This window comes from Cannabis sativa, chromosome 5, assembly GCF_029168945.1.
Source record: "Cannabis sativa cultivar Pink pepper isolate KNU-18-1 chromosome 5, ASM2916894v1, whole genome shotgun sequence".
Classification (NCBI taxonomy): Eukaryota; Viridiplantae; Streptophyta; class Magnoliopsida; order Rosales; family Cannabaceae; genus Cannabis; species Cannabis sativa.
In genome coordinates, this window is record NC_083605.1 from 29221424 (window position 1) to 29247495 (window position 26072).

At 39.3% G+C, this 26072-nt stretch overlaps 1 protein-coding gene across 1 annotated transcript; it reads left to right on the forward strand.

Moving 5' to 3' along the window:
* The first annotated feature begins 22151 nt into the window (after positions 1-22151).
* LOC133038255 (uncharacterized mitochondrial protein AtMg00310-like) lies at positions 22152-22955 on the forward strand. The gene has a single exon (XM_061116346.1). It carries the CDS (start codon positions 22152-22154, stop codon positions 22953-22955), a length of 804 nt encoding a protein of 267 aa, XP_060972329.1.
* The last annotated feature ends 3117 nt before the right edge of the window (positions 22956-26072 follow it).

Sequence of the window (26072 nt, forward strand, 5' to 3'; positions counted from 1 at the left end):
CCCCTTTCATTTTTATTGTAATTTGATTCTCTTTGATGTGCATTGGGAAAAATGTCTTTCAGAATAGTTTTAGCGGGGAGGGCTAATTACCAAAACATAAAACTTGATGACAAAAACAAATATCAAATTGTGGATTTTTTTCATTATTTTTTTTAAGGAATTTTCTACTTTTTGTTTTGGCTGAAGAATTATCTACTTTTAAGGTAGAGAATTAAATGGGTCAATGTAGCCCACCAATCGGAAAATTCCATATTTTCTGGTTTCACATAAACTTTCCGTTTGGCACTTTTGCATTTTTATTGTATTTAGAATCTAGCTTGTATCTTCTATGAACAAATGTAGTAAGTTATTATTTACTCTTCTTCTTCTTTTTTTTTTTTTTAAAAAAAAAAAATATTAAAGGAACCAAAAAAAAAAAGTATGTTCCATTAATAAACTGCGTGATGTATGGCATCGAATTTAGAGTCTACTTTTGTAGAATGTTTTTGGTGAAAATCCATTATATCTTTGACTGATAAAGCAAATTTACATTAAATATATATTTTTTTAATTTTACATTTATATTTTAACAAATAAATTTTTATATTTCTACTTTGTCTATTTTTTATTTTTTTTATTTTTACTATTTTCAGCTTATTAAAACTTCATGTTATAAAATAATATAAAGTAGATGAAAAGAAAGAAAAAGAAGATGAAGAGAGAAAGAGGAAGAGAAAGTAAATGAGAATTTATCAGTTGTTTATTCCAATGGAGTGAACCCCCATTTATACAAATACAAGAGTGAAATATTAAAAAACTAAGAAAAAGATAAACTAAGAAAAAAAAGTAATGTTGATTACAATTAATGGTAATAAATAAAAGATTTGGACATCCACATAATTATTAATATTTATAATACTCCCCCTTGGATGTCCATAATAACTGTTGGAAATATTTTACCAGGATCTAGATTTACTACCATGTATGTTTCATTAACATCCTAATATGAATTCTAAAACAATAAAATAAACACATATAAAGTTTAGTAAGCCTTACATTGGGTGCAGCGGAATATAATGACTCCTTCCGTTCAGATCTCTAGCCCTTGATTCCTTTCTGTAGCAGAGCATCACCAAGATGTGAACATGGATCTCTTTCTCTCCTCCTTTGATGCTGATTCTCCTTCTTGTTGATTGGATTCTCCTACAGTCTTACACACTATGATTGAGATACCACTTGATGTGTGTGGGCACTCACTCATTCACTCAAGGTTCAAAATTGAAGAGAAGAAAAGAGAAGGAAAGTGGTTTCAGCTATAGAGAAAAGAATAGGAGGCTCAACTTTTCATCTGACAAAGTTAACAAAAGTTCAGTTTGAATGTGAGCCATCACTATCAATTTATAGGTAACCACCAAGGCTTAGGTTAGAATTATTTGGCATTAAAATAATGAAAAAATAAATGATAAAATCCATTAAGTGTGGCCGGCCATGGGCTTTGGATATTGGGCCTCACTTATGCAATTTTGCTGTTTTATCATTTCTGCATCACATTTTCTCAAAAACGCCAATTTTTAAATTCAACCATTTAAATGCCAATTCTAATTATTTAATAACTAAAAATTAATTATTAAATAATATTGTCATTTAATATATTTATTAATTAGACATATAAAGTCTCTTAATTAATAAATAAACCTAGAATCTCTTTTCTTTACAATTTCGCCCTTGCTTAATGAAAATTCATAAACTAGACATAGTCTAACTTTAGAATTATAATTGATTAATCAAAATCAATTAACTGAGTCTTACAAGCAGTATGGTCTCAACTAGTATGGGAACCATGGGCCTATATTTCCGAGCTTCCAATAAGTCGAACTGAATTTACCAAGTAAATTCCCTAACTTATTAATTTCTTATTGAATCAACACTTAGAACTTGGAATTGCACTCTCAGTCATATAGAACACTCTATATGTTCCATGATATAGATACGTCATTAGTTATCCATTGTTATAGTCCTAATTTGATCAATGACCCTCTAATAGATGATCTACATTGAATAGGCACTAAGTTACCGTTACACCTTCAATGTATTTTATCCTTAAAACACTTAGCTCCGTATAAATGATATTTCAGCGAAGTAAAATGAGATCACCACCATTTATCTCTGTTTAGCCAAGCTCGAATGATATCATCGTTTCACTTCTAAATTCCTATAGAAGTTATAGACTCCATTTTTATGTTAGCGCTCCCACTCAATTATACTATCATCGTATTTTCATCTTAGTAATAATTTCCAATAAATATTTAGAAAACAATTTAAGTTGTTTCAAAATTAATTTAAATTAATTTACAACTCAAATTTAATTTTCTATAAATATATTTCATTTCGAACAATTGAAGTATTTAAGAATACAATTTTCGAAATTGCTTGTTAAAATAAAATAAAATAAATCCTGAAAAAAATTATTCTAATTTAATGTTGGCCCAAAATTAATTAATAAAAATTAATTTACAACAAAAAATATAATCTTCCTATTTAATTAAATATTAAAGAAAAATTTCAAATATTTAAGTATCATGATGAAAATCAACTTAAATATTAATTTTCTATTTAATTAAATATACTAGAAAAAGACTTCAAGCAAAACAGATAATATCTATCTAGACTTTCATTGACTAATTAATTTATTTTCTAATTATAATATATTTTAGTTCATTTATTTTAATTAATCATTAAATGAAAAAATCATTGATTTAAGTTGGTCCAAAATTAAAATAAATAATTGTCAACTTTAATCTATTTTTCAAATAAAATTCGAAATTTCTGCATTTAAGAAATGCAATTTCGAAATTGTGAGAAAAAGATTAATAAAATAAAATAAAATATATATTTTGAAAATTATTCAAATTTAAGTTATTCTGAAATAAGATTTCAAACTTAAAATAATTTTCTATTTAATTAAATATCATGAAAATAACAATATTTAAGTGTCATGATGAAAATCAACTTAGATATTGAATTTTCAATTTAATTAAATGTATTAAATTCAAGAAATAAATAATTAAGTATAGAGGAGACTTAATTATTAATTCTAGTTTAATACTAGGAAAAAATTGCTGTAAATATTTTACCAGGATCTAGATTTACTACCATGTATGTTTCATTAACATCCTAATATGAATTCTAAAACAGTGAAATAAACAAATAAGAGTTTTAGGAAACCTTACATTGGTTGCAACGGAATATAATGACTCATTCCGTTCAGATCTCTAGCCCTTGATTCCTTTCTGTAGCAGAGCACCACCAAGATCTGAACCTGGATCTCTTTCTCTCCTTCCTTTGATGCTGATTCTTCTTCTTATTGTTTGGAATCTCCTACAGTCTTACACACTATGATTGAGATACCACTTGATGTGTGTGGGCACTACTCTATCACTCAAGAATTTCGAAATTGAAGAAGAAAAGAAGAGGGAAAGTGGTTCGGCTATAGAGAAAAGAATAGGAGGCTCAAATTTCATCTGACAAAGTAAAGTGTGAATGAGAGTCATCACTATCTATTTATAGGTAACCACCTAGGTTTAAGTCAGAATTATTTAACATTAAAATAATGAAAAAATAAATGATAAAAGCCTATAAGAGTGGCCGACCATGGGCTTTGGATAATGGGCCTCACTTATGCAATTTTGCTGTTTTATCATTTCTGCATCTCATTTTCTCAAAAATGCCAATTTTCAAATTCAACCATTTAAATGCCAATTCTAATTATTTAATAACTAAAAATTAATTATTAAATAATATTGTCATTTAATATATTTATTAATTAGACATATAAAGTCTCTTAATTAATAAATAAACCTAGAATCTCTTTTCTTTACAATTTCGCCCTTGCTTAGTGAAAATTCATAAACTAGACATAGTCTAACTTTAGAATTATAATTGATTAATCAAAATCAATTAACTTAGTCTTACAAGCAGTATGGTCTCAACTAGTATGGGGACCATGGGCCTATATTTCCGAGCTTCCAATAAGTCGAACCGAATTTACCAAGTAAATTCCCTAACTTATTAATTTCTTATTGAATCCACACTTAGAACTTGGAATTGCACTCTCAGTCATATAGAACGCTCTATATGTTCCACGATATAGATACATCATTAGTTATCCATTGTTATAATCCTAATTTGATCAATGACCCTCTAATAGATGATCTACATTGAATAGGCACTAAGTTACCGTTACACCTTCAATGTATTTTATCCTTAAAACACTTAGCTCCGTATAAATGATATTTCAGCGAAGTGAAATGAGATCTCCACCATTTATCTCTGTTTAGCCAAGCTCGAAGGATATCATCGTTTCACTTCTAAATTCTTATAGAAGTTATAGACTCCATATTTATGTTAGCGCTCCCACTCAATTATACTATCATGTTCCCAAAATGTACGTATCACCCTAACCCAAAAGTAGGATTAACTAACAAATCAAAGAACATGTATAATACTCTTGAGATCGAACCTAATCATATTAGGATTAAGATCATTTGATCTAGGATCAATGGGTGATATTGAATTGAATAGATATTACGGTAAATTTTAATATATCTAATCAAAGTTCAATATCGGTCCCTTCTGATGTATACTCCATACATCCGATACTGGTAAACTTTGCCAATACCCTGGAAAGGACATAACACTTATCCAAGGTGTAAGAATACCTATCGCTGATTACCATGTCCGTCTAAATCCAGTGAACTGAGAAATCAGGGAATAAACTTTCGAACATATAATTAAGATTATATTCCACTGTGTTGACAACACTATAATCATTAACAAATTCATATGTTCTGGACTTAAATAGAATTCATACATAATATGCATATAATCATGAAATAAATCAAGTGAACCATGCAACATAAAATGTTATTTCTGATCTTTATTAATAAGTAAATCTGATTATATTGAAAGGGTTTTTATTTAGGGCACAAAACCCAACAAACTCCCACTTGCACTAATATAAAACAAAATGTGCATTTCAAATAATCTCAACACCTTGATATACAAATCAAGTGTAGTAGTAGTATACTCCTCGTAATAGGATTTGACAGGTTGAATTAACCACAACCTTTCCGCCACCATTACTCTTCCTTAATCACAAAATCCTTGATAATGTGAAATTCCTCTCTATATGTCTACTCTCTTGGGATACTGGATTCTATACTTTTGGCAACTACTTTTTGGTTAATCGGGAAATAACACTAGTAGTTAAGACAAGTTGGAACGGTGCCACAAATGTATAGAACTTTCCTTAGACTGAATAAGTACCTTTCCTGCAACTTTAACATTCAGTCTCTCTTTGGTAGACTAAGAGACTTCAGATAGGTTTTTACACTTCTCCAAAATCACTAGTCCACCCCTAGAGTAATCACCATCTTATCAGCAGACTTTCTAGCACAAAGGTAAGTCTCGAAATCTGATGTGGTGTAGTCTAAGAGTTTTAAACTCACCCTTATCGACTAACATATAGTTCCTCTTCTTAATCTTAGGATTTACTTGATTGTCTTCCAATGTTCTTCTCCTGGATTAATCTGATACCTACTCATTACTCCCACCCAATAGCAGGTGTCTGGTCTAAGGCATACTAAAGCATATCTGAGACCTCTCACTGCTGATTTAAGGAATTTTTCCATGGCTTTATCTTTTCTGGAATAGTTGAGACTTTTCCTTAGATAAATAAAATCTATGCCTAGAAGTCGAGAAGCTTCTATAGATTGCCATTAGAAAGAAAAAGCTTCAGCATCTTACTAAAGTAAGTTGCTTGCACTAGAGTAAGTAATTAACCAGTTTTACCACAAGCCATATGTTTAGATAAACTCAAAACTAGGAACAGGAAGTTTTGTTAAGTCCATTGAATAGACTTATTAACGAAAATTTCCGTTTATGTCCTTGTAATAGAAAACTTTAGGTTACTCCATGTGATTGGATCAAACCATAGTTCTCGTGGCTTTTCTTCTTAGTTACTTATTTTTTGACAATTCATTACTTGTTTAAACTTACAATGGATTTTGATCACTAGTGTCTTTCAAGTCATAAGAAGTAAAGTTCATTGAAACTCTCCCACTACGACAAGGTACCGTGAATTATGTTTAAGAAAACTAAATGGTATTGTCCTCTTCGGTTGTGTCAAAACAACAGAGGCAGTGGGATCATCATATTTCGAATAAGATGATGTTATCCCAAAATTGGCACTCTGACGTGGCATCAGAAGAACGGTGACACGTGGCATCTACTTACAACACCTGGTCGGATCAACATGCCGAGCAGGACGCCTCGCTGGCATGTCCATAATGGAATACTCAACGAGCCGTGCAGAATGAGCAACACTTAGCGAATTCAACCAAGCACTTCGTGAGTCACTAGCTCAATCCCTATAACTCAGGGATCAACTTGCGTGGATGTGGCATACACACGATTCCACTATCGGTGTATTCAGCCTCAATCCCACGATCCTAGCATTCAGCATTGATCACACGATCATTCTGTTTATGCGCTTTGTAACGAGAGAGGAAACTCTTCCTCCTCAAAATTCCTGCCCTATAAATAGTGAGGAATGTTCACTAGGCAGGGGGATCGATCGAAAAACTGTAAACAGATATCATACGCCGAAATGCTATAAGCTAAGGCTATCTAAGAATTATATATTCAGAGATATTATTGTAAGAGCTATAAGAAAAGGAATCTTCTTCCTTATTCTTAAGTCAATACAGCTAACGAGGATTAGGCTATTACCGAACTGCTCGGGGCTGAACCTCTATAAAATTTCTGTGTCTTCTTATTATTGCTTTACTACATATTCAGATCACAACATATTGTTTATCGCTTATCAAAAAGACTCATTGTTGTTGGCTAAAAGCGAAGTCAACATTTTGGTGCTTTCATTGAGAGCTGAATCACAGATCGCTCTTTCGACACGATGGTGCAAACTCGTAGAGGCCTGTCCGACCCATCAAACTCACAGACGCTGGATCCGAAGTTGTAGGACCCAGGGAGTTTGAGGGTTCCACCCGCTGTCAGTCCTGGACAGACGGGAAGCGTGGTGAATGATGGAACAACTCCTGTTACTGAAACTGCGCCTGGCGTGCAAGAGACTGGAAACAACGGTTCCGCACACAGCCAGGACGTTCATAACATGACTGTTCCACCAGGCATCAGCGCCCATACGACCATCAGAAATGCAACTAAATTGCAAAACCTCCGTGCTGCGCTTGGACTCATGCAGGGTCACAACAATACCCTGCATCACGATCAGGAAGAATTACGTGCCGCAGTAAACCTCGTGTTTGACGAACATATGCGTATGTTTGCCGAATGGAGGGACAAAGAGATGGAGGCATTAAGGGCTCACCATGCAAAAATCGAAGATCGTAGTCAGCAAGCCACTGTGCTGATACGAAGAGCCTATCAGACTATAGGCCAGCAGGCGCCGAGCGTCATTGCCCTTGGAGAAACCGAGGATGACCCAACGGTGAATGCTTCCCAAACAAACAACGGTCAGCCGTCCAATCTCCGGTCACGAGTTCCACTCGTGGGCCAAGAGGTACAGACCTTGTCCGGGAATTCATCAGGAGGAGTCATGCTCGATGGATCCACGCAAAATAATGGAGCCATTCCACTTGCCAACCAAGCAAACCAATCGCTAAGGCAGCCAGGTTCTTCTGTGTTCGAAAGGTTGGGAACACCCCGTGACCTAAGGGACGACCTAAACAGAAGAATGGGAATAGATGAGCAGAATACTGCGGCGAATGTCCAGTCCGGAGCCCATACTCAACTCCCCGCTCAGAAACACGCTGACGTAGCCCAACCCGACCAGAATGCCAATCAAGTCAGCCCAGCCGTACAAGCCCAGCTTGACGAACTAAAGAACATGTATCATGGCATGGCCGGGCAGCGTAACATGATGTTGAGTTAGACCGTGCACGCGAAACTCCCTTCTCACCAGAAATCAACCTCCTGCCACTACCTCACAAGTTCAAGATGCCAACGTGGAAGATGTACACTGGGAGAGAAGATCCTCTATCTCATCTCAAGTATTTCGAGATGCAAATGGATTTACAAGGGGTGCGAGGAGACGTATGTTGCAGAATCTTCCCCGCAACTCTGTCAAAGGCCGCACAGCAATGGTATTTCAAGTTGGCTCCAGGAAAGTTTAGTTCATGGAAGACCTTCTCTTCGGAATTCCATGCACAATTCTCTTCCTCATGCCAACTCCCATTGCATCTGGAAGATTTGGTCGAAGTAAAACAGCGACCAGGCGAGCCACTCCGGGCATACATCAGTAGATTCATGACGGAAGCAACCAAGGTATCATGGGTAACCGAGGATGGAAAGTTATCCACGATACTGGGGGGCATTGAAGTCCTTGGCGAACTATGGAAGGACATAAGGAAAAATGGACCGCTCGACTCGATGAGTGATTTCCTTGACCGGGCCAAAGGTTTCATCAAGCTCGAAGAAGCCATTCAGCGAGCAGAAGGTGAGCAAAAGCCGAACAAAACGAAGGCTCCTTCTACTGGAACGTCCGCCCAGCTTCCCCAATATTCCAACAATTCAAGTGGCAAGCGTTCAGGCAACAACCACAAGCAAGGGAACGGGAAAAAGGGAAAGTTCACCGAAAAACCCGAACAGACTCCCCATGATCGCGCCAAACACACTGCATTCACTATCCTAACTGAGGATATAGAAAGTGTGTATATAGCGACTCAGTCGCTAATTCCGTACAAGAAGCCCGGGCCCATGAAGAAAGATACCAGCAAAAGGGATATGACAAAATTTTGTCGGGTCCCTGGAGACTACGGCCACGACACCAACGAATGCTACAACTTGAAGTGGGAAATAGAACTTCTGATCAAGAAGAACAACCCACACTTACAGAAGTATGTCAAGGCCAACCAAGGTCAGAATAACCAGGATCTGATGCCCCCACCGATAGATGGACACTTGCAAGTCATCATTGGAGGCTCGCACATCGCTAGAGACACGGGCAAAGCTCGGGAGCGATATGCCCGCACAGCTCAACATGAGCAAGAAGAAGTCATCCTGGCCGTGGAAGAAAGGAAGCCCAAAGTTCCACGAGCAGGAGAGCCAACCATAACATTCAACGAAGAAGATGCTGTCCAGATAAGATTTCCGCACAATGACCCTGTAGTCGTGGAAGTCCAGATAGCAAACAAAATGGTATACAGAACCATGATCGATAATGGGGCTTCTTCAAATATTTTGTTTAAGACTGCTTACGAGAAGATGGGGCTCCAGTTCAAGGATTTAACTCTGTGCCTTCAGCCCGTCTATGGTTTCTCCGGTCAAGGAGTAGCGCCCCTGGGACAAATTCGCCTACCCCTCACAGTTGGACAAGCTCCAACGAGCATAACTATCATGGCACAGTTCCTGATATTGAATGTTCCTTCAGCCTTTAACGTAATGCTAGGCCGACCAGCCTTGTATGACTTAAAAGCTGTCACATCAATATTCCACTCGTGCCTGAAGTTCCCAACCAAAAATGGGGTAGGGTGTCTTAGAGGGAACCAGCAATCTGCTCGGGAATGTTACAACCTTGCAGTGGCCAAGGCTAAGAATGAAGTATCCTCCAGCCAGAGCCCGGATAAGGGAATAAATATTCCCAAGTAGGAAACCGCCCAAGGCGAGGATGAAGATGTGGATGCTCGACTTGGGGACCCGAGCAGCAATGTTGGACCTGTTGAAGAATTAGAAGAGATCGAGGTCGATCCAGCTATCCCGGCAGAAAGCTGAAAATCGGAAAGGGTTGGTTGCTCGGAGTAAAATCGAAATTGATAAAATTTCTGAGAGCAAACCTAGATGTTTTCGCCTGGTCACATGCGGATATGGTCGGAATCGATCCTTCTATTATTTTGCACGTCCTGAATATTGATCCTAATATCTGGCCAGTTCAGCAAAAACAAAGATTGCTGGATAAAGAACGGGCAGTAGCCCTGAAAGACGAAGTTGAAAAGCTGCGCAATAACAACTTCATCATTGAAGCTTTTTACCCGGCTTGGGTTGCGAACCCCGTACTCGTGCCTAAGCCAAACAAGAAATGGCGAGTCTGTATTGACTTCACAGACTTCAACAAAGCGTGCTCGTCGATGCAACAGTCGGGCACGAAATATTAAGCTTCATGGATGCTTATTTGGGCTACAATCAAATCAAGATGCATCCGCCAGACCAAGAACATACAAGTTTTCGGACTGATATGGGTCTCTACTGCTACAAAGTCATGCCATTTGGTCTTAAAAACACCGGAGCTACATACCAAAGACTGGTCAACAAAATGTTTAAAGATCAGATCGGCAGAAATATGGAAGTGTACGTGGATGATATGCTCGTCAAATCCAGAAAGGCTGGGGGGCACATAGACGACCTTGACGAATGTTTCAAAGTCCTCAGAAAATACAACATGAAACTGAATCCCCTAAAATGCTCATTCGGAGTCAGCTCGGGAAAGTTTCTAGGCTTCATCGTCAACGCTCGAGGAATTGAAGCTAATCCAGAAAAAATCCAAGCCCTCCTGTATATGAACTCGCCAACAAAAACCAAAGAGGTACAAAGCCTAACTGGTCAAATCACCGCATTTAGCAGATTCGTGTCAAAATCAACGGATAAATGTGTCCCATTCTTCAACATCCTGCAAGGAAACAAAAAGTTTGAATGGACAGAAGAATGTGAAAGAGCTTTTCAAGATCTAAAGGCATAGCTCGCAAAACCTCCCGTCCTCTCTAAACCTCTTGACGGTGAGGAACTGGGGATATACCTGGCAGTAACGGAGCATGCCATAAGCGCCGTACTAATCAAAGAAGAAGATGGCGTAAAGCATCTAGTCTATTACATCAGTAAAAGACTCATCGAGGCCGAAGGCCGATATCCTTTGATAGAAAAGCTCGCCTACTGCCTCATCTTAGCAACAAGAAAGCTAAGACCTTATTTTCAAGTTCATCCTGTTCGGGTGTACACCGACCAACCACTACGGCAAATACTGCAAAAGCCAGATGCCTCTGGGCGATTACTCAAGTGGGCGGTGGAATTGGGGCAGTATGAAATCAATTTCCAACCCCGAACAGCTATCAAAGGCCAAGCGTTGGCCGACTTAGTGGTGGAATGCACAGGAAAAACTAAAAGCATCCGAGAAGGCGATCCCGAGCCAACACCACAGCCAAACAGCACTGAAAACAAGCTGACCTAGAAGCTTCATGTGGATGGATCTGCCACAGATCAGCTATCCAGCGCAGGAATTGCCCTTGTCACACCTGGGGGGAAACACCTGCATGCAGCGGTCCAATTTGGATTCAAAGCCTCCAACAATGAGGCCGAATACAAAGCCCTAATCGCTGGACTCAAACTAGCGAAGGAAATGAAAGCCGAGCACATCGAAATCTGCAGTAACTCACAGCTAGTGGTAAATCATGTATCTGGCGAATACGAGGCTCAGGGAGAAAAAATTATAGCATATCTGAGCAAAATACATGATTTGCTCGCACAATTCAAAAGCTATAGCCTCAAGCAGATTCCAAGAGTGGAAAATACAACAGCAGATGCGCTAGCCCGTTTTGCGAGTAGCAATATAAGTGACAAGGCGAACCTGGTCCCGATCCAGTTTCTTGAAGAGCCTAGCATCACCGGCACGGAAGAAATCGAAATGATCGACACATCTCCAACTGGATGACGCCAATAGCAGCCTATCTCAACTCTGGGGAACTCCCAGATAACTGAAATGAAGCTCGGAAAATGAGAAGAAAGGCAGCACGGTACATCATCGTAGACGGGATCATGTACAGAAGAGGATTCTCAATGCCATTACTCAGATGCGTCACATTAAATGAAGCTGCACGACTTCTATATGAAGTTCACGACAGATTCTGTGGAAATCATGCAGCTGGACAGAGCTTATCGAAGAAAATTCTAAGGCAAGGCTACTTTTGGCCGACGATGATCGAAGATTCGAAAGCTTATGTCAAGAAGTGCGACAAATTCCAGAGATTTTCAAAGATACCAAGAGCTCCGCCCAACGAGCTGACACAAATGTAAAGTCCGTGGCCCTTTTCCATCTGGGGAATTGACCTAATCGGACAATTACCTAAAGGAAAAGGCGGAGTGCAGTACGCAGTGGTAGCAGTCGACTACTTTACAAAGTGGACTGAAGCCGAACCAGTCGCAACTATCACATCAAAGAAGGTTCAAGACTTTATAGCGAAGAACATCATATGCCAGTTCGAAGTACCGTACAAAATAGTTTCGGACAACGGCAAGCAGTTCGACAGTCAATCTTTCACTGATTTCTGCGCGAACCATGGCATCATCAAAAGCTTCTCCGCAGTGGCACATCCACAAGCAAATGGTCAAGTTGAAGCAGTCAACAAGACCCTGAAGGACACACTAAAGAAGAAGCTTGAAGATGCCAAAGGAAATTGGCCGGAAGAACTCCCCGAAGTCATACCGTACAACGGAAAAAACAGCAACCGGTCAGACACCATTCTCAATGGCGTACGGTTATGAAGCTATGCTAGCCGTCGAACTCGAACCACCATCCCACAGAAGGTTGACGTACGATCAAGGTACCAATCACATACTCCTTGCAGAATCACTTGATGAAATCGAAGAAAAACGAGCAACTGCAAACTTAAAGTTGGTAGCGCATCAACAAAAAGTAGCTCGATACTTCAAAAAACAAGTGAAAGCTAGGAAATTCTTTGTGGGAGATATGGTCCTAAGAAGGGTATTCCTAAACACCAAAGACAGCACGTCAGGTGGACTAGGACCCAACTGGGAAGGACCCTATTAGGTGGTCGAAGTTCTCGACTCCGGAGCATACAAACTTGGTAAGTATGACGAAAAAATGCAACTCATTTTAGTACCACGATACTGGAATGGAGAACATTTAAGGAAATACTACCAATGAGTACTCAGGTCGGGTAGACCACTTCAAAGTACTCAGGTCAAATAGACCATTTCAAAGTACTCAGGTCGGGTAGACCACATTAAAGTACTATTGAACATTCGCTTATAAGTGAATGGCCTCTTGGGCGGACTCCGTGCAAGGGCTTCAGAAACAAAAGTACTCAGGTCGAGTAGACCACTTTAAAGTACAATTTCTTATTTGTTTTATGTCATGTTAAGCTAAAAAGATCCATTGGATCACTAGCTCTGATGTAAGTTACTACGGTAACAAATACATTTTCGATCAATAAAAGAATAAAGATAGTATTTCCAATTCTATTGAGTCAAAAAAAATAGCATGATTATAATTTACCTAAAGTGCGTATAAAAGGTTCAGTCAAAGCCAAAACACCGAACAGAAAAGCTATATATTTGCAAAAGACAAGTGACCAAGAGTCATACGTCTGCTCGGTCACTTGGGGGGCACCTATACCTATACAAAGCATTTGGTAAACATAAAACAATCACAATTGCACTGCAATTATAAACAGAAAATGAAATTCATTAAGGATAACAAGAGCATAAGTACCGGGATTAAAAGCTGCCCGGTCAGCCCGTTGTCAAAAAAATGAAAATTAATTCCAAGTTTAAAGACCGCTTGGCCGGTCATGATGTCTTAAAGGCCTTAAGGCCATATATAATATATATATATAAATAGGAGAGATAAAAAGATCAATGTTCAAATAGCTGGAGTCCTAGGCTCTGGATTTGGTTCTTTTGAGCTGACTGGAGCAGGAGGATCTGTTGTTCGAGCAGGAGAAGCATCAGCAGCCTGGTCAGAAGCCTGGCCGAAAGTTGAAGTAGCCACCTCTTTCCCACCATAGGCAACTTGGGCCGCGCAGTACTCGCGGTACATGTCCTTGGCGTCCCGGCACCACCAAGAGGTACCAGGATCTTAAACCGTACTTCTGGTGGAGCGGTATGAAGAAGAATTTGGTAGAATTAGTATCGAGATGCCTCACCTATCAGCAGATTAAGGCTGAACATCAGAGACCAGCAGGGTTGTTGCAGCCTTTAACCCTACCTGAATGGAAGTGGGAGGATATCACGATGGATTTCGTGGTTGGGTTACCTAGAACCACGGGTTTGTTCGATTCCATCTGGGTTGTGGTGGATCGATTCACGAAGTCTGCTCATTTTCTGCTTGTTAGAACAACCTATACAGTGGATCAGTTGGTAGAATTGTACGTTAAAGAAATAGTAAGACTTCACGGGGTACCGAAATCTATAATTTCAGATAGAGATCTGAAGTTCACCTCCAAATTTTGGCAGAGTTTGCAACAAGCAATGGGTACAAAACTGAAATTCAGTACAGCATTCCATCCTCAAACAGATGGGCAGTCCAAAAGGACAATTCAGATACTGGAAGACATGTTACGAGCCTGTGTAATGGATTTTGAAGGCTCTTGGAGTAGATATCTACCGTTGATAGAATTTTCTTACAACTACAGTTATCAGAGTACGATAGTGATCGCTCCCTATTAACTGTTATACAGTAGAAAGTGTAGATCTCCCATCCACTGGGATGAGACAGGGGAGAGAAAATACCTAGGACCGGAGTCAGTGTAGCGGACCAATGAGGCAATTGAGAAAATAAAAGCTAGAATGCTTGCCTCACAGAGTAGACAGAAAAGTTATGCAGATCCAAAATGTAGAGATGTTGAGTTCCAAGTAAGGGACCAGGTGTTTTTACGGGTGTCTCCAATGAAGGGGATCAAACGTTTCGGGAAAAGAGGCAAGTTATGCCCTAGGTTTACAGGACCTTTTCGAGATTCTCGAGAAGGTAGGTCAAGTGGCATACCGGTTAGCGTTGCCTCCAGCTCTTTCTGCAGTTCAGAACGTATTCCATGTCTCTATGTTGAGAAAATACGTTTCAGATTCTACTCATATACTCAGTTATGAGAGCTTTGAACTGCAGCCAGATATGACATACGAAGAACAGCCAGTGCAGATCCTGGATAGAAAAGATAAAGTCCTTCAGAATAAGACCATAGCATTGGTCAAAGTACTCTGGAGAAACAACAAGGTGGAGGAAGCCACCTGGGAGCTAGAGTCAGATATGAGAGCTCAATATCCAGAGTTGTTCAGGTTAGATTTTGGGGACGAAATCCTTTTAAGGGGGGGATAGTTGTAAAGACCGCTTAGTTTAATTTGGAAATTAACAGTTAATTATGATTAATTATGAAAAATTATTTATAGATATTTAAATAATTATTTATGCTGTTATTTTAGAATTCTGAAATGCATTTTATGTCATATAGTGAATTTCATAATTTTGCATTTTCGGTGCCCGGTAACATGGAACTCGGTGTTTGGCTCAGTAAAATCACAACTTAGTATGTTAGTATTGTGGGACGGTTATTTAGACATTGGGAATGTCGGGAGTGGTAGGGAATTTAGAATTTCCCAAAGTACCCTTTAGTGCCCTTTATGCTTTGTCCTTTAGTGGGCTTAGTGTAATGTGATTATGTGGCTTCTTTTTGGCTGAAATAAAGATTAATTATATGCCTTTATTCTCATTTTATCCAAGTTAGAAAAATTAGAAAATTTAAGAAAAATTCAAGCTCTTTTCCTCTCTCTCTCTCTCTCTCTCTCTCTCTCTCTCTCTCTCTCTCTCTCTCTCTCTCTCTCTCTCTCTCTCTCTCTCTCTCTCTCTCTCTCTCTCTCTCTCGGCTTGGTGTGGACTGCTAGGGCTGGGAGTTCTTCTTGATTTTTCAAGCATTTTCAACCAATCTAAGTGTAATTCAAGTTGTTGGTAAGGTCCTTGAACTTGTCTTGATGTTTTCTTGTTTTTTTTAAGGAAATTGAATAGGTTGCATGTGTAGTTCTTGAAGTGTTTTTGCTACTGTGTTTGTGTTGTTTTCAGAGGTTTAAGCATGCTTGATTGAGTGGAATGAAACTGTTTTTGATGCATGTTTGGTTGGTTTTAAACTAGTTTACAATTTTGGTTCAAAAACTATGTTTTTCAAAGTGAAATAATGGAATCTGTTGTTGCACTTGTTGTTGATGCTTGCTGTTGTTTTCAGAGGTTATTATATGCATATTTAGGTAGATTTGAGCTGGTTTGGATGCATGTTAGTGATGTTTAACCAAGTTTGAGTTTTGAACTCAAAGCTTGGAGCTTTAATGGTGATTTTTGATTTTATGCATGAAGCTCGGTTTTGATGCTTTGGAAATGTTCCTTAGGGTCTAATTAGCAGGTCTAGAAGTTTTGGTGTGATTTGGGGTTGATTGGAATGAGTTATGAATTTTTGATCGTTTCCTGCTCTGATCTGGAATTCTGGTTCAGCAACCGGTCTACCGGTTGGGTTCCAAGAATTCCCAGAACTGGAATTCTAGTTGTAGAACCGGTCTACCGGTTGGGTCATTTTTGAGAACCCTAGTTTTTCCATTTTTATGTTGTTTAGGGTATTGCCATGCTTTTTATCGATAGGGAAACTTCTAGTTTCTAGTTTAAGTCCCCGGGAAGTGATTTAGCGTATCACTTATCTAGTGTTGTGATTGTTATGGTTTAGGAGTCTGTAAATCGCCGTGCAGTTCGTTCCACTCAGGTTGACCGACACACTTGAATTCAGAATCGAGGTAAGATTAGTATAATAGTATGCATATGTATTACATGTTTAGCGTGTATGTTAGGAAGCCTGTTAGATTACATTAGATATGTATGTTGGCTTCGTACCATCCGACTGTGTCACATCGGTAAAGCTAGAGTATGACTAGCAGCTGGAGTATGACCAGTGTACCGAGTATAGGCTGACACTGTATCACATCGGTTAGGCTAGAGTATGACTAGTAGCTGGAGTATGACCAGTGAACCGAGTATAGGCTGATACTAGGGTTGGTGGTACTGTACTGTTTGACCGTATCACATCAGTTAGGCTAGAGTATGACTAGCAGCTGGAGTATGACCAGTGAACCGAGTATAGGCTGATACTGTAACACATCGGTAAAGCTAGAGTATGACTAGCAGCTAGAGTATGACCAGTGTACTGAGTATAGGCTGTTACTTTGTCAAAAGTACCGTCGTAGGAACTTTCGGGACTCAGTATCGTGTGGGACATGACAATTAGGGTTATGGTCAAGGGTATGGGCATCTGATCATAACACGGGATTATGTATGATTTATGATTTATGCTTTTCTTACTGAGTCTGTCGACTCACAGTGCTATGTTCATGTGTAGGTAAGGGCAAGGCCAAGGCTGAGGAACAGTGAGGACGAGCCGATGAAGATTGTACATGTCAGGGCGGTTAGGCCTGGAGCGTACGATCCTCAGGACAGCAGTGCTTTTGTAATTAGTCGCTAGGCGACAAGTATTTTGTTTTAGACAGTAAACTTTGTAAAGTATTTTGTAATCGGGATCCCGAGTATTTTGTATAAAATATTATATAAGTTAAATTAAAAAGCAAAAATTTTAATTAATCACGATTTTCCATAAACCTCGTTGAATAGCAACGAGCTACATAGTACGTTTAAAAATCACGTAATACGCCTATACTAGTTAGGGTGTTACACATAGACTCCTGAGCATACTGCTTTGCCTGAGAATCTCCCTTCAACTTCGCCTCTCGCTTTAGTTGAATGAGCTCATCCTCCTTATGAGCTCGTTCAGGCCGGGCAGCAGCAGATTTCCCCTTCTTCCCCGTCACGGACTTAGAAGAAAAGTCCTCTGGGTAAAGCCCGTACTGCACCAGATATTCGTCGGAGGTCAACTGGATGATATCCCTGTCTTCCGCCGGCAACCGGGCAAGCTTTTTAGCCCCATCCCTAAGAGTTAGGGTGAGGGGAGGACGGTGATATGTCAGAATCTGCTGAAACCGAGTCCGGGTGATTTTCGGATCCTTCACCATGAAGTACTCATCAACAAAACGCCCTATTTTGCTGATGGCCTTGTGGTCCGTCCCGCTCAACCACTTGAAACCTGGCTGAGAGAAGTAAAGATAACCTGACCTGCCTTGCTTGGTGGTAGACTTCAGGTCAAAGAACCAAGCGACCTCGTGGGGAGAAGGAGCACCCCATTCCTGGGAAGCGTAGAGGACGAAGAGAGCGGACAAATACTTAATGCCCTTGGGAGTAATCTGAACCGGGCAGAGGCTGAAGAAGTCCGCCACATCCCGGAAGTACTTGTGCAAGGGCATCAGCGCCCCTTACTGGCCATGAGCCCCCGACCAGGCACACATCCCCTTATCAGGGTCTGTAGCGCGATTGTCGTGGGCGGGAATGTAGTAGTCCAGCTCGCCCAGGTATCCGTCCTGGTTGAGAGTGCGGAGGCGTGCCTTCGAAATCTTGGATGGAGGACTCACCCATATGGCGCCCAAGGCACCCTGCCTCCTATGAGGAACCGCCTCAGCAAGCCCCTCAGTGACGTAATCAACGTCCGCAACCACGACGTCCCCGTCAAGTTGGAACGGTGCCACAAATGTATAGAACTTTCCTTAGACTGAATAAGTACCTTTCCTGCAACTTTAACATTCAGTCTCTCTCTGGTAGACCAAGAGACTTCAGATAGGTTTTTACACTTCTCCAAAATCACTACTCCACCCCCAGAGTAATCACCATCTTATCAGCAGACTTTCTAGCACAAAGGCAAGTCTCGAAATCTGATGTGGTGTAGTCTAAGAGTTTTAAACTCACCCTTATCGACTAACATATAGTTCCTCTTCTTAATCTTAGGATTTACTTGATTGTCTTCCAATGTTCTTCTCCTAGATTAATCTGATACCTACTCATTACTCCCACTCAACAGCAGGTATCTGGTCTAAGGCATACAAAAGCATATCTAATCTGTTGATTTAAGGAATTTTTCCACGGCTTTATCTTTTCTAGAATAGTTGAGACTTTTCCATAGATAAATAAAATCTATGCTTAGAAGTCGAGAAGCTTCTATAGATTTCCATTAGAAAGAAAAACCTTCAGCATCTTACTAAAGTAAGTTGCTTGCACTAGAGTAAGTAGGTTTAGATAAACTCAAAACTAGGAACAGGAAGTTTTGTTAAGTCCATTGAATAGACTTATTAACGAAAATTTCCTTTTATGTCCTTGTAATAGAAAAATTTAGGTTACTCCATGTGATTGGGTCAAACCATAGTTCTCGTGGCTTTTCTTCTTAGTTTCTTATTTTTTGACAATCCATTACTTGTTTAAACTTACAATGGATTTTGATCACTAGTGTCTTCCAAGTCATAAGAAGTAAAGTTCCTTGAAACTCTCCCACTACGACAAGGTACTGTGAATTATGTCTAAGAAAACTAAATGGTATTGTCCTCTTCGGTTGTGTCAAAACAACAGAGGCAGTGGGATCATCATATTTCGAATAAGATGATGTTCTCCCAAAATTGGCACTCTGACGTGGCATCACAAGAATGGTGACACGTGGCATCTACTTAGAGCACCTGGTCGGATCAACATGCCGAGCAGGACGCTTCGCTAGCATGTCCATAATGGAATACTCAACGAGCCGTGCAGAATGAGCAACACTTAGCGAATTCAACCAAGCACTTCGTGAGTCACTAGCTCAATCCCTATAACTCAGGGATCAACTTGCGTGGATGTGGCATACACACGATTCCACTATCGGTGTATTCAGCCTCAATCCCACGATCCTAGCATTCAGCATTGATCACACGATCTTTCTGTTTATGCGCTTTGTAACGAGAGAGGAAACTCTTCCTCCTCAAGTTTCCTGCCCTATAAATAGTGAGGAATGTTCACTGGGCAGGGGGATCGATCGAAAAACTGTAAACAGAGATCATACGCCGAAACGCTATAAGCTAAGGCTATCGAAGAATTATATATTCAGAGATATTATTGTAAGAGCTATAAGAAAAGGAATCTTCTTCCTTATTCTTAAGTCAATACAACTAACGAGGATTAGGCTATTACCGAACTGCTCGAGGCTGAACCTCTATAAAATTTCTGTGTCTTCTTATTATTGCTTTACAGTGTAATTACTAAACTGTGTAATTACTACCCTAGTAATTACCCTACCTAGTAATTACACAGTTACTTCCAAACAAACCCTAAGGATCTTGTGGTCCAAAAGAAGCCCAGTATTGTGTTTCTCTGTGAGACTCTATCTGATCGTTCTCAGATGGAGAGAGTGTGTGTGAAGTTGGGATTTGATGGCATGATAGTCGTAGATGTCAATGGTAGGAGTGGAGGTATTGTGTTGTTATCAAAAATTGAGGATGAAGTGTCTTTGGTTGGATTTTTTGATGCTTATATAGATGTGAGAGTTGCTTCTGAAGGTGTGCAGGAATGGCGTTTCATTGGGGTGTATGGGGAACCGAATAGGAGTAGGCGTGTTTCTACTTGGAACCTGTTACGTACTCTTGCTAATCGTTCTAATCTACCATGGTGTGTGATGGGTGATCATAACAATGTTTTATCTCGTGATGACAAAAGGGGCGGTAATAGATTCCCTAATTTTTTAATCCAAGGTTTTCAACAGTCTTTGGTTGACAGTGGACTTCAAGACATGGAGTTATGTGGTTATCCGTTTACTTGGGAGAATGGGTGTGGTACTAATCATTGGATAGAAGTGCGTTTGGATAGGGAGCTAGCTAATCTTTTTTGGTTGAACATGTTCACTTCTGCTAAGCTCCATAATCTTGAAATTTCAACTTCAGACCATGCTCTGATTCTTATGGTCATGGTTCCTGCTGCATGCCACAATTCTGTTAAGCGGTTTTGGTTTGAAAATGTGTGGTTGGGGGAACCTCTTTATTGTCAGATTGTAAAGGATAGCTGGGAGATTTGTGAGTCTAATGATGTTATGCATAAAATTCAGTTTTGTGGGGACAAGCTGGCTGTTTGGGGTAAGGAGGTTACTGGGAATTTTAAAGAAAGGTTAAAAATGTAAAAATGAAGTGCAGAAGTCGAAATTGTGTCGGGATGAAGTCTCTGTAGCCAATTACAAACAAGCAAAGAAGCACTTTGCCGAATGTTATGTGCAATGGGAAGTTTTCTGGCGTGAAAGATCGAAGCAATTGTGGCTGCAAGAGGGAGATAATAATAGAAAGTATTTTCATGCTTCTGCAACTACAAGACGAAGGAATAATTTTGTTGCAAAACTTAAAGATCATTCGGGTGCATGTGTTGACTGGGATAGTGGTTTGGATGATCTTATGGTTTCTTATTTCCACAAGCTTTTTTCCTCTTCCCAAACCGATTGGAGAGAAGTCACAAGCAGCGTGCAAACATGTGTATCATCCCAGCAGAATACTGAGCTGCTGTTACCGCTTTCAGATGAAGTAGTTTGGAAAGCTTTGTTCCAAATGCATCCAGATAAATCCCCAAGGCCTGATGGAATGACCCCCGATTTTTTTAGAAGTGTTGGCTGATTGTTAAGGATGATGTCATCAATATGGTGAAGAAGTTCTTTCATAATGGTTCTCTTCCTACAGACGTTAACAAAACCATCTTGGTCTTAATCCCTAAAAAGATGCAGCCTATGGATATAGGGGATTTAAGACCCATTACGTTATACAGTGTGTTGTACAAGATTGTGTCCAAAGTGGTTGCTAATAGGCTTAAGAGTGTTATGTCGTCTATCATATCTACTACTCAAAGTGCATTTTTGCAAGGCCGGTGGATCTCGGATAACATCATGATTGCTTACGAGATTATGCATCACTTAAAGAGGAAACGAAGAGGGAGGGATGGTTATATGGCACTCAAGCTAGATGTTAGCAAAGCCTATGATAAGCTTGAGTGGGGTTATCTCCGAGCTATGATGGTAAGGATGGGCTTTGATGGTTGTTGGATTAATTTAGTTATGCAATGTGTATGTTCTGTTTCCTATACCATTTCACATGGCGGGAAGGAGTTGGGGCCCATTATTGCTCAAAGAGGGTTGCGCCAAAGGGATCCTTTATCACCATATCTGTTTATTCTTTGTGCTGAAGGTTTTTCTAGTTTGTTGCGGAGTTATGAACAAGGTGGCTTATTCACGGGGTGTAAAATTGCTCGAGGTGCATCGGTAATCTCTCATATGCTCTTTGCTGATGACAGCTACATTTACTGTAAGATAACTGAGGAAGAAGCGTACATTGTGAAGGATTTGTTGCATACTTACGAGGTGGTTTCTGGGCAAAGAATAAATTTCTCTAAGTCTTCTGTGTTTTTCAACAATAATACTGGAATTGAGGTGTGAGATTCCATTTGTGCTATGTTGGAAATTTATGAGGCCGATGAAAATGGCTATTACTTGGGTTTGCCGTGTTCGATTGGGAGAAATAAGAATGTTATCCTTGGTTTTCTTAAGGATAAGCTTCAGAAGAGAATTCAAGGGTGGAAAGGGCGTATCTTATCTCGTGCGAGAAAGGAGGTATTGTTGAAATTTGTTGCTCAATTCTTGCCAAGTTATGCTATGAATGTTTTCCTCTTGTCGTCAGACACTTGCAAGGAGTTAGAGTGGCTTATGGCCAAGTTCTGGTGGCACTCAGATTCAAGTAGCGGTAAGGGTATTAATTGGATGAGCTGGGAGCGGTTGTGTCACCATAAACATGCAGGGGGATTGGGATTTCGAATCTTGAGAGACTTTAATTTGGCTCTTTTAGGGAAGCTATATTGGCGTTTGTTGGTTAATACTGATTCTTTGGTTAGTAGGCTTTATAAGGCTAAATATTATGCTACTGGTAATCTGTTTTCAGCTGTATTGGGAGACAATCCTAGTTTCATTTGGCGTAGTATTCTTGAAGCAAAAGATCTTATCCACGCCTGTGCTCAAAGAACAATTGCTAATGGGAAAAATGTCTCCATTCTTAATGATCCTTGGCTTCCACATAATTCAAACAACTATGTTGTCTCACGGCACCCTACTCTTGTGAATAAGTCGGTCAGCTGCCTCTTTCAAGTCGGTACTCACGCGTGGGATGAGGATGTTGTGAGGGACCTGTTTGTTGCCCATGATCAGGACCTTATTTTGTCCATTCAACTTAGTGATTCGGCCGCTAATGATGGTTGGAGTTAGCGACTTGAGACTTGTGGGAATTATTCGGTTAAAAGTGCATATAAATTCTTGCAAGAATCTAAGTGTGCTTGGTGACGAGATGCCAATACGGATTTTTGGAAGCGGCTTTGTGTTGGAATTATTTTAACAGGATCTAGATAACATTTGCCCCCAGGTGTGACAAGGGCAATTCCTGGGCCGGATAGCTGATCTGTGGCCGATCCATCCACATGAAGCTTCCAGGCCGGCTTGCTCTCAGTGTTGTTCGGCTGTGGTGTTGGCTCGAGATTGGCTTTTGGGATGCTTTCAGTTTTTCCTATGCATTCCACCATAAAGTCGGCCAAGCCTTGGCCTTTGATAGCTGTTCGAGGTTGGAAGTTGATTTCGTACTGCCCCAATTCCACCGCCCACTTGAGTAATCGCCCAGAGGCATCTGGCTTTTGCAGTATTTGCGGTAGTGGTTGGTCGGTGTACACCTGAACGGGATGAGCTTGAAAATAAGGTCTTAGCTTTCTTGTTGCTAAGATGAGGCAGTAGGCGAGCTTTTCTATCAACGGATATCGGCCTTCGGCCTCGATGAGTCTTTTACTGATGTAATAGACTGGATGTTGTACGCCATCTTCCAGAGGACTTAGCTTTCGTGTTCTTTGATTTGTTAGTTAAGCCTACTTTTAGGTCAGGGTGATACGTACATTTTGGGAACACGGTAGTGCAATTGAGTGGGAGCGCTAGCATAAACATGGAATCTATAGCTTCTATCTGGAGAATAGTAAGCAAAGGATGATCTCCTTCGAGCTTGACCAAACGAAAATAAATAGTGGAGATCTCATTTTACATAAGCTGAAATATCATTTATACGGGGTCAAGTGTTTTAAGGATAAAATACATAGTAGGGTGTTACGGTAATCTAATCCCTTTACTGTGTAGATCATTCATATAGAGGATCATTGATCAAATTAGGATTATAACAATGGATAACTAATGATGTGTCTATATGGTGGAACATATAGAGCATTCTATATACTGAGAGTGCAATTTTAAGTTCTATGCGTGAATTCAACGAAGAATTAATAAGTTAGTGAATTTTAGTGCTAAATTCTTGATCTACTTATTGGAAGCTCGGTTATATAGACCCATGGTCCCCCCACTAGTTGAGATAATATTGTTTGTAAGACTCATGTAATTGGTTTTGATTAATCAATTATAATTCACAAATTAGACTATGTCTATTTGTAAAATTTTCACTAAATAAGGGCGAAATTGTAAAGAAAGAGTTAATGGGGGCATATTTGTTAATTATGATACTTTGTATGGTTCAATTAATAATATGATAAATGACAATATTATTTAATAATTATTTATAATTATTAAATAGTTAGAATTGGCATTTAAATGGTTGAATTAGGAAATTGGCATTTTTGAGGAAATCAGATACAAAAGGTGTTAAAATTACAAAATTACAAAAAGCAAGGCCCAGTCCACTAAGCCATGGCCGGCCACCTTTGTAGGCTTTTTAAGTTGATATTTTCATTATTTTAATGCCAAATAATTCAAACCTAACCCTAGTGGAATGCTATAAATAGATAGTGAAGGCTTCAGGAAAATTACACTTCACACTTTCTGAATCAGAAAATCCTGAGCCTCCTATCTCTCTTCTCTAGCCGCCACTCTCTCTCTCTCTTCTTCCTTCATATTTCGAACCTACCTTAGTGATTAGAGTAGTGCCCACACACAACAAGCAATACCTCAATCATAGTGAGGAAGATCGTGAAGAAAGATCATCAGCAAAGGAGATTCAGCATCAAGGATTCAGAGAAAGAGATCCAGGTTCAGATCTTGATAATACTCTGCTACAGAAAGGATACAAGGGTTAGATATCTGAACGGAAGGAGTCATTTAATTCCGCTGCACCCAATGTAAGGTTTCTTAAACTTTATATGTGTTTAATTTATCGTTTTAGAAAGTTCTTATTTAGGATGTTAATAAACATACTTGTGAGTAGATCTAAGATCCTGGTAAAATAATTTCCAACATAACTAACAAATCAAAGAACACGAATAACCTCTTGAGATTGAGCCTAATCATAACAGGATTAAGATCATTTGATCTAGGATCAACTAGGCGATATTGACTTGAATAGATATTACGGTAAGTTTAATAAATCTAAGTCAAAGTTCAATATCGGTCCCTTCCGATGCATACTCCATGCATCCAACCTGAGCTTTACTTTAACCAATGCTCTGGAAAGAACATATCACTTCTCCAAATGCAAGTAAACTCTGTTGTAGATTATCATATCAGTAAAACCCTATGTCTGATAAATCTAGGAATCTTTATGCACATAGTCATGTTTACTTTCCAATGTGTTGACAGCACAATAAACAGGATCAAGTATGTGAAAAGGGTTTCAGATGAATTTATACATTATGTACATATATAATCATGAAATAAATCATGTGAACCATGCAACATTAAATGTTATTTCTGATCTATATTAATAAGTAAATCTGATTATATTGAAATGAGTTTTATTTAGGGCATAAAACCCAACAAACTCCCACTTGCACTAATATAAAACAAAATATGCATTTCAAATAATCTCAACACCTTAATATACAAATCAAGTCTAGTAGTAGTAAACTCCTTGTAATAGGATCTGAAAGGTTGAATTAACCACAACCTTTTCTCCACCATTACTCTTCCTTAATCACAAAATCATTGATAATGTGAAATTCCTCTCTATATGTCTACTCTCTTGGGATACTGGATTCTATACCTTTGGCAACTACTACTTGGTTATTCAGGAAGTAACACTAGTAGTTAAGGCAATTTGGAATGGTGCCAAAGATGTATAGAACTTTCCTTAGACTGAATAAGTACCTTTCCTGCAACTTTAACATTCAGTCTCTCACTGGTGGACTAAGAGACTTCAGATAGGTTTTTACACTTCTCCAAAATCACTACTCCACCCCCAGAGTAATCACCATCTTATCAGAAAGATTTTCTAGCACAAAGGCAAATTTCGAAATCTGATGTGGTGTAGTCTAAGAGTTTTAAACACACCCTTATAGACTAACATATAGTTCCTCTTCTTAATCTTAAGATTTACTTGATTGTCTTCCAATGTTCTTCTCCTGG

Bases quoted from the DNA above. Each gene is read 5' to 3' on its own strand.
- LOC133038255 (XM_061116346.1), top strand. From the start codon at position 22,152: ATGTTGGAAATTTATGAGGCCGATGAAAATGGCTATTACTTGGGTTTG.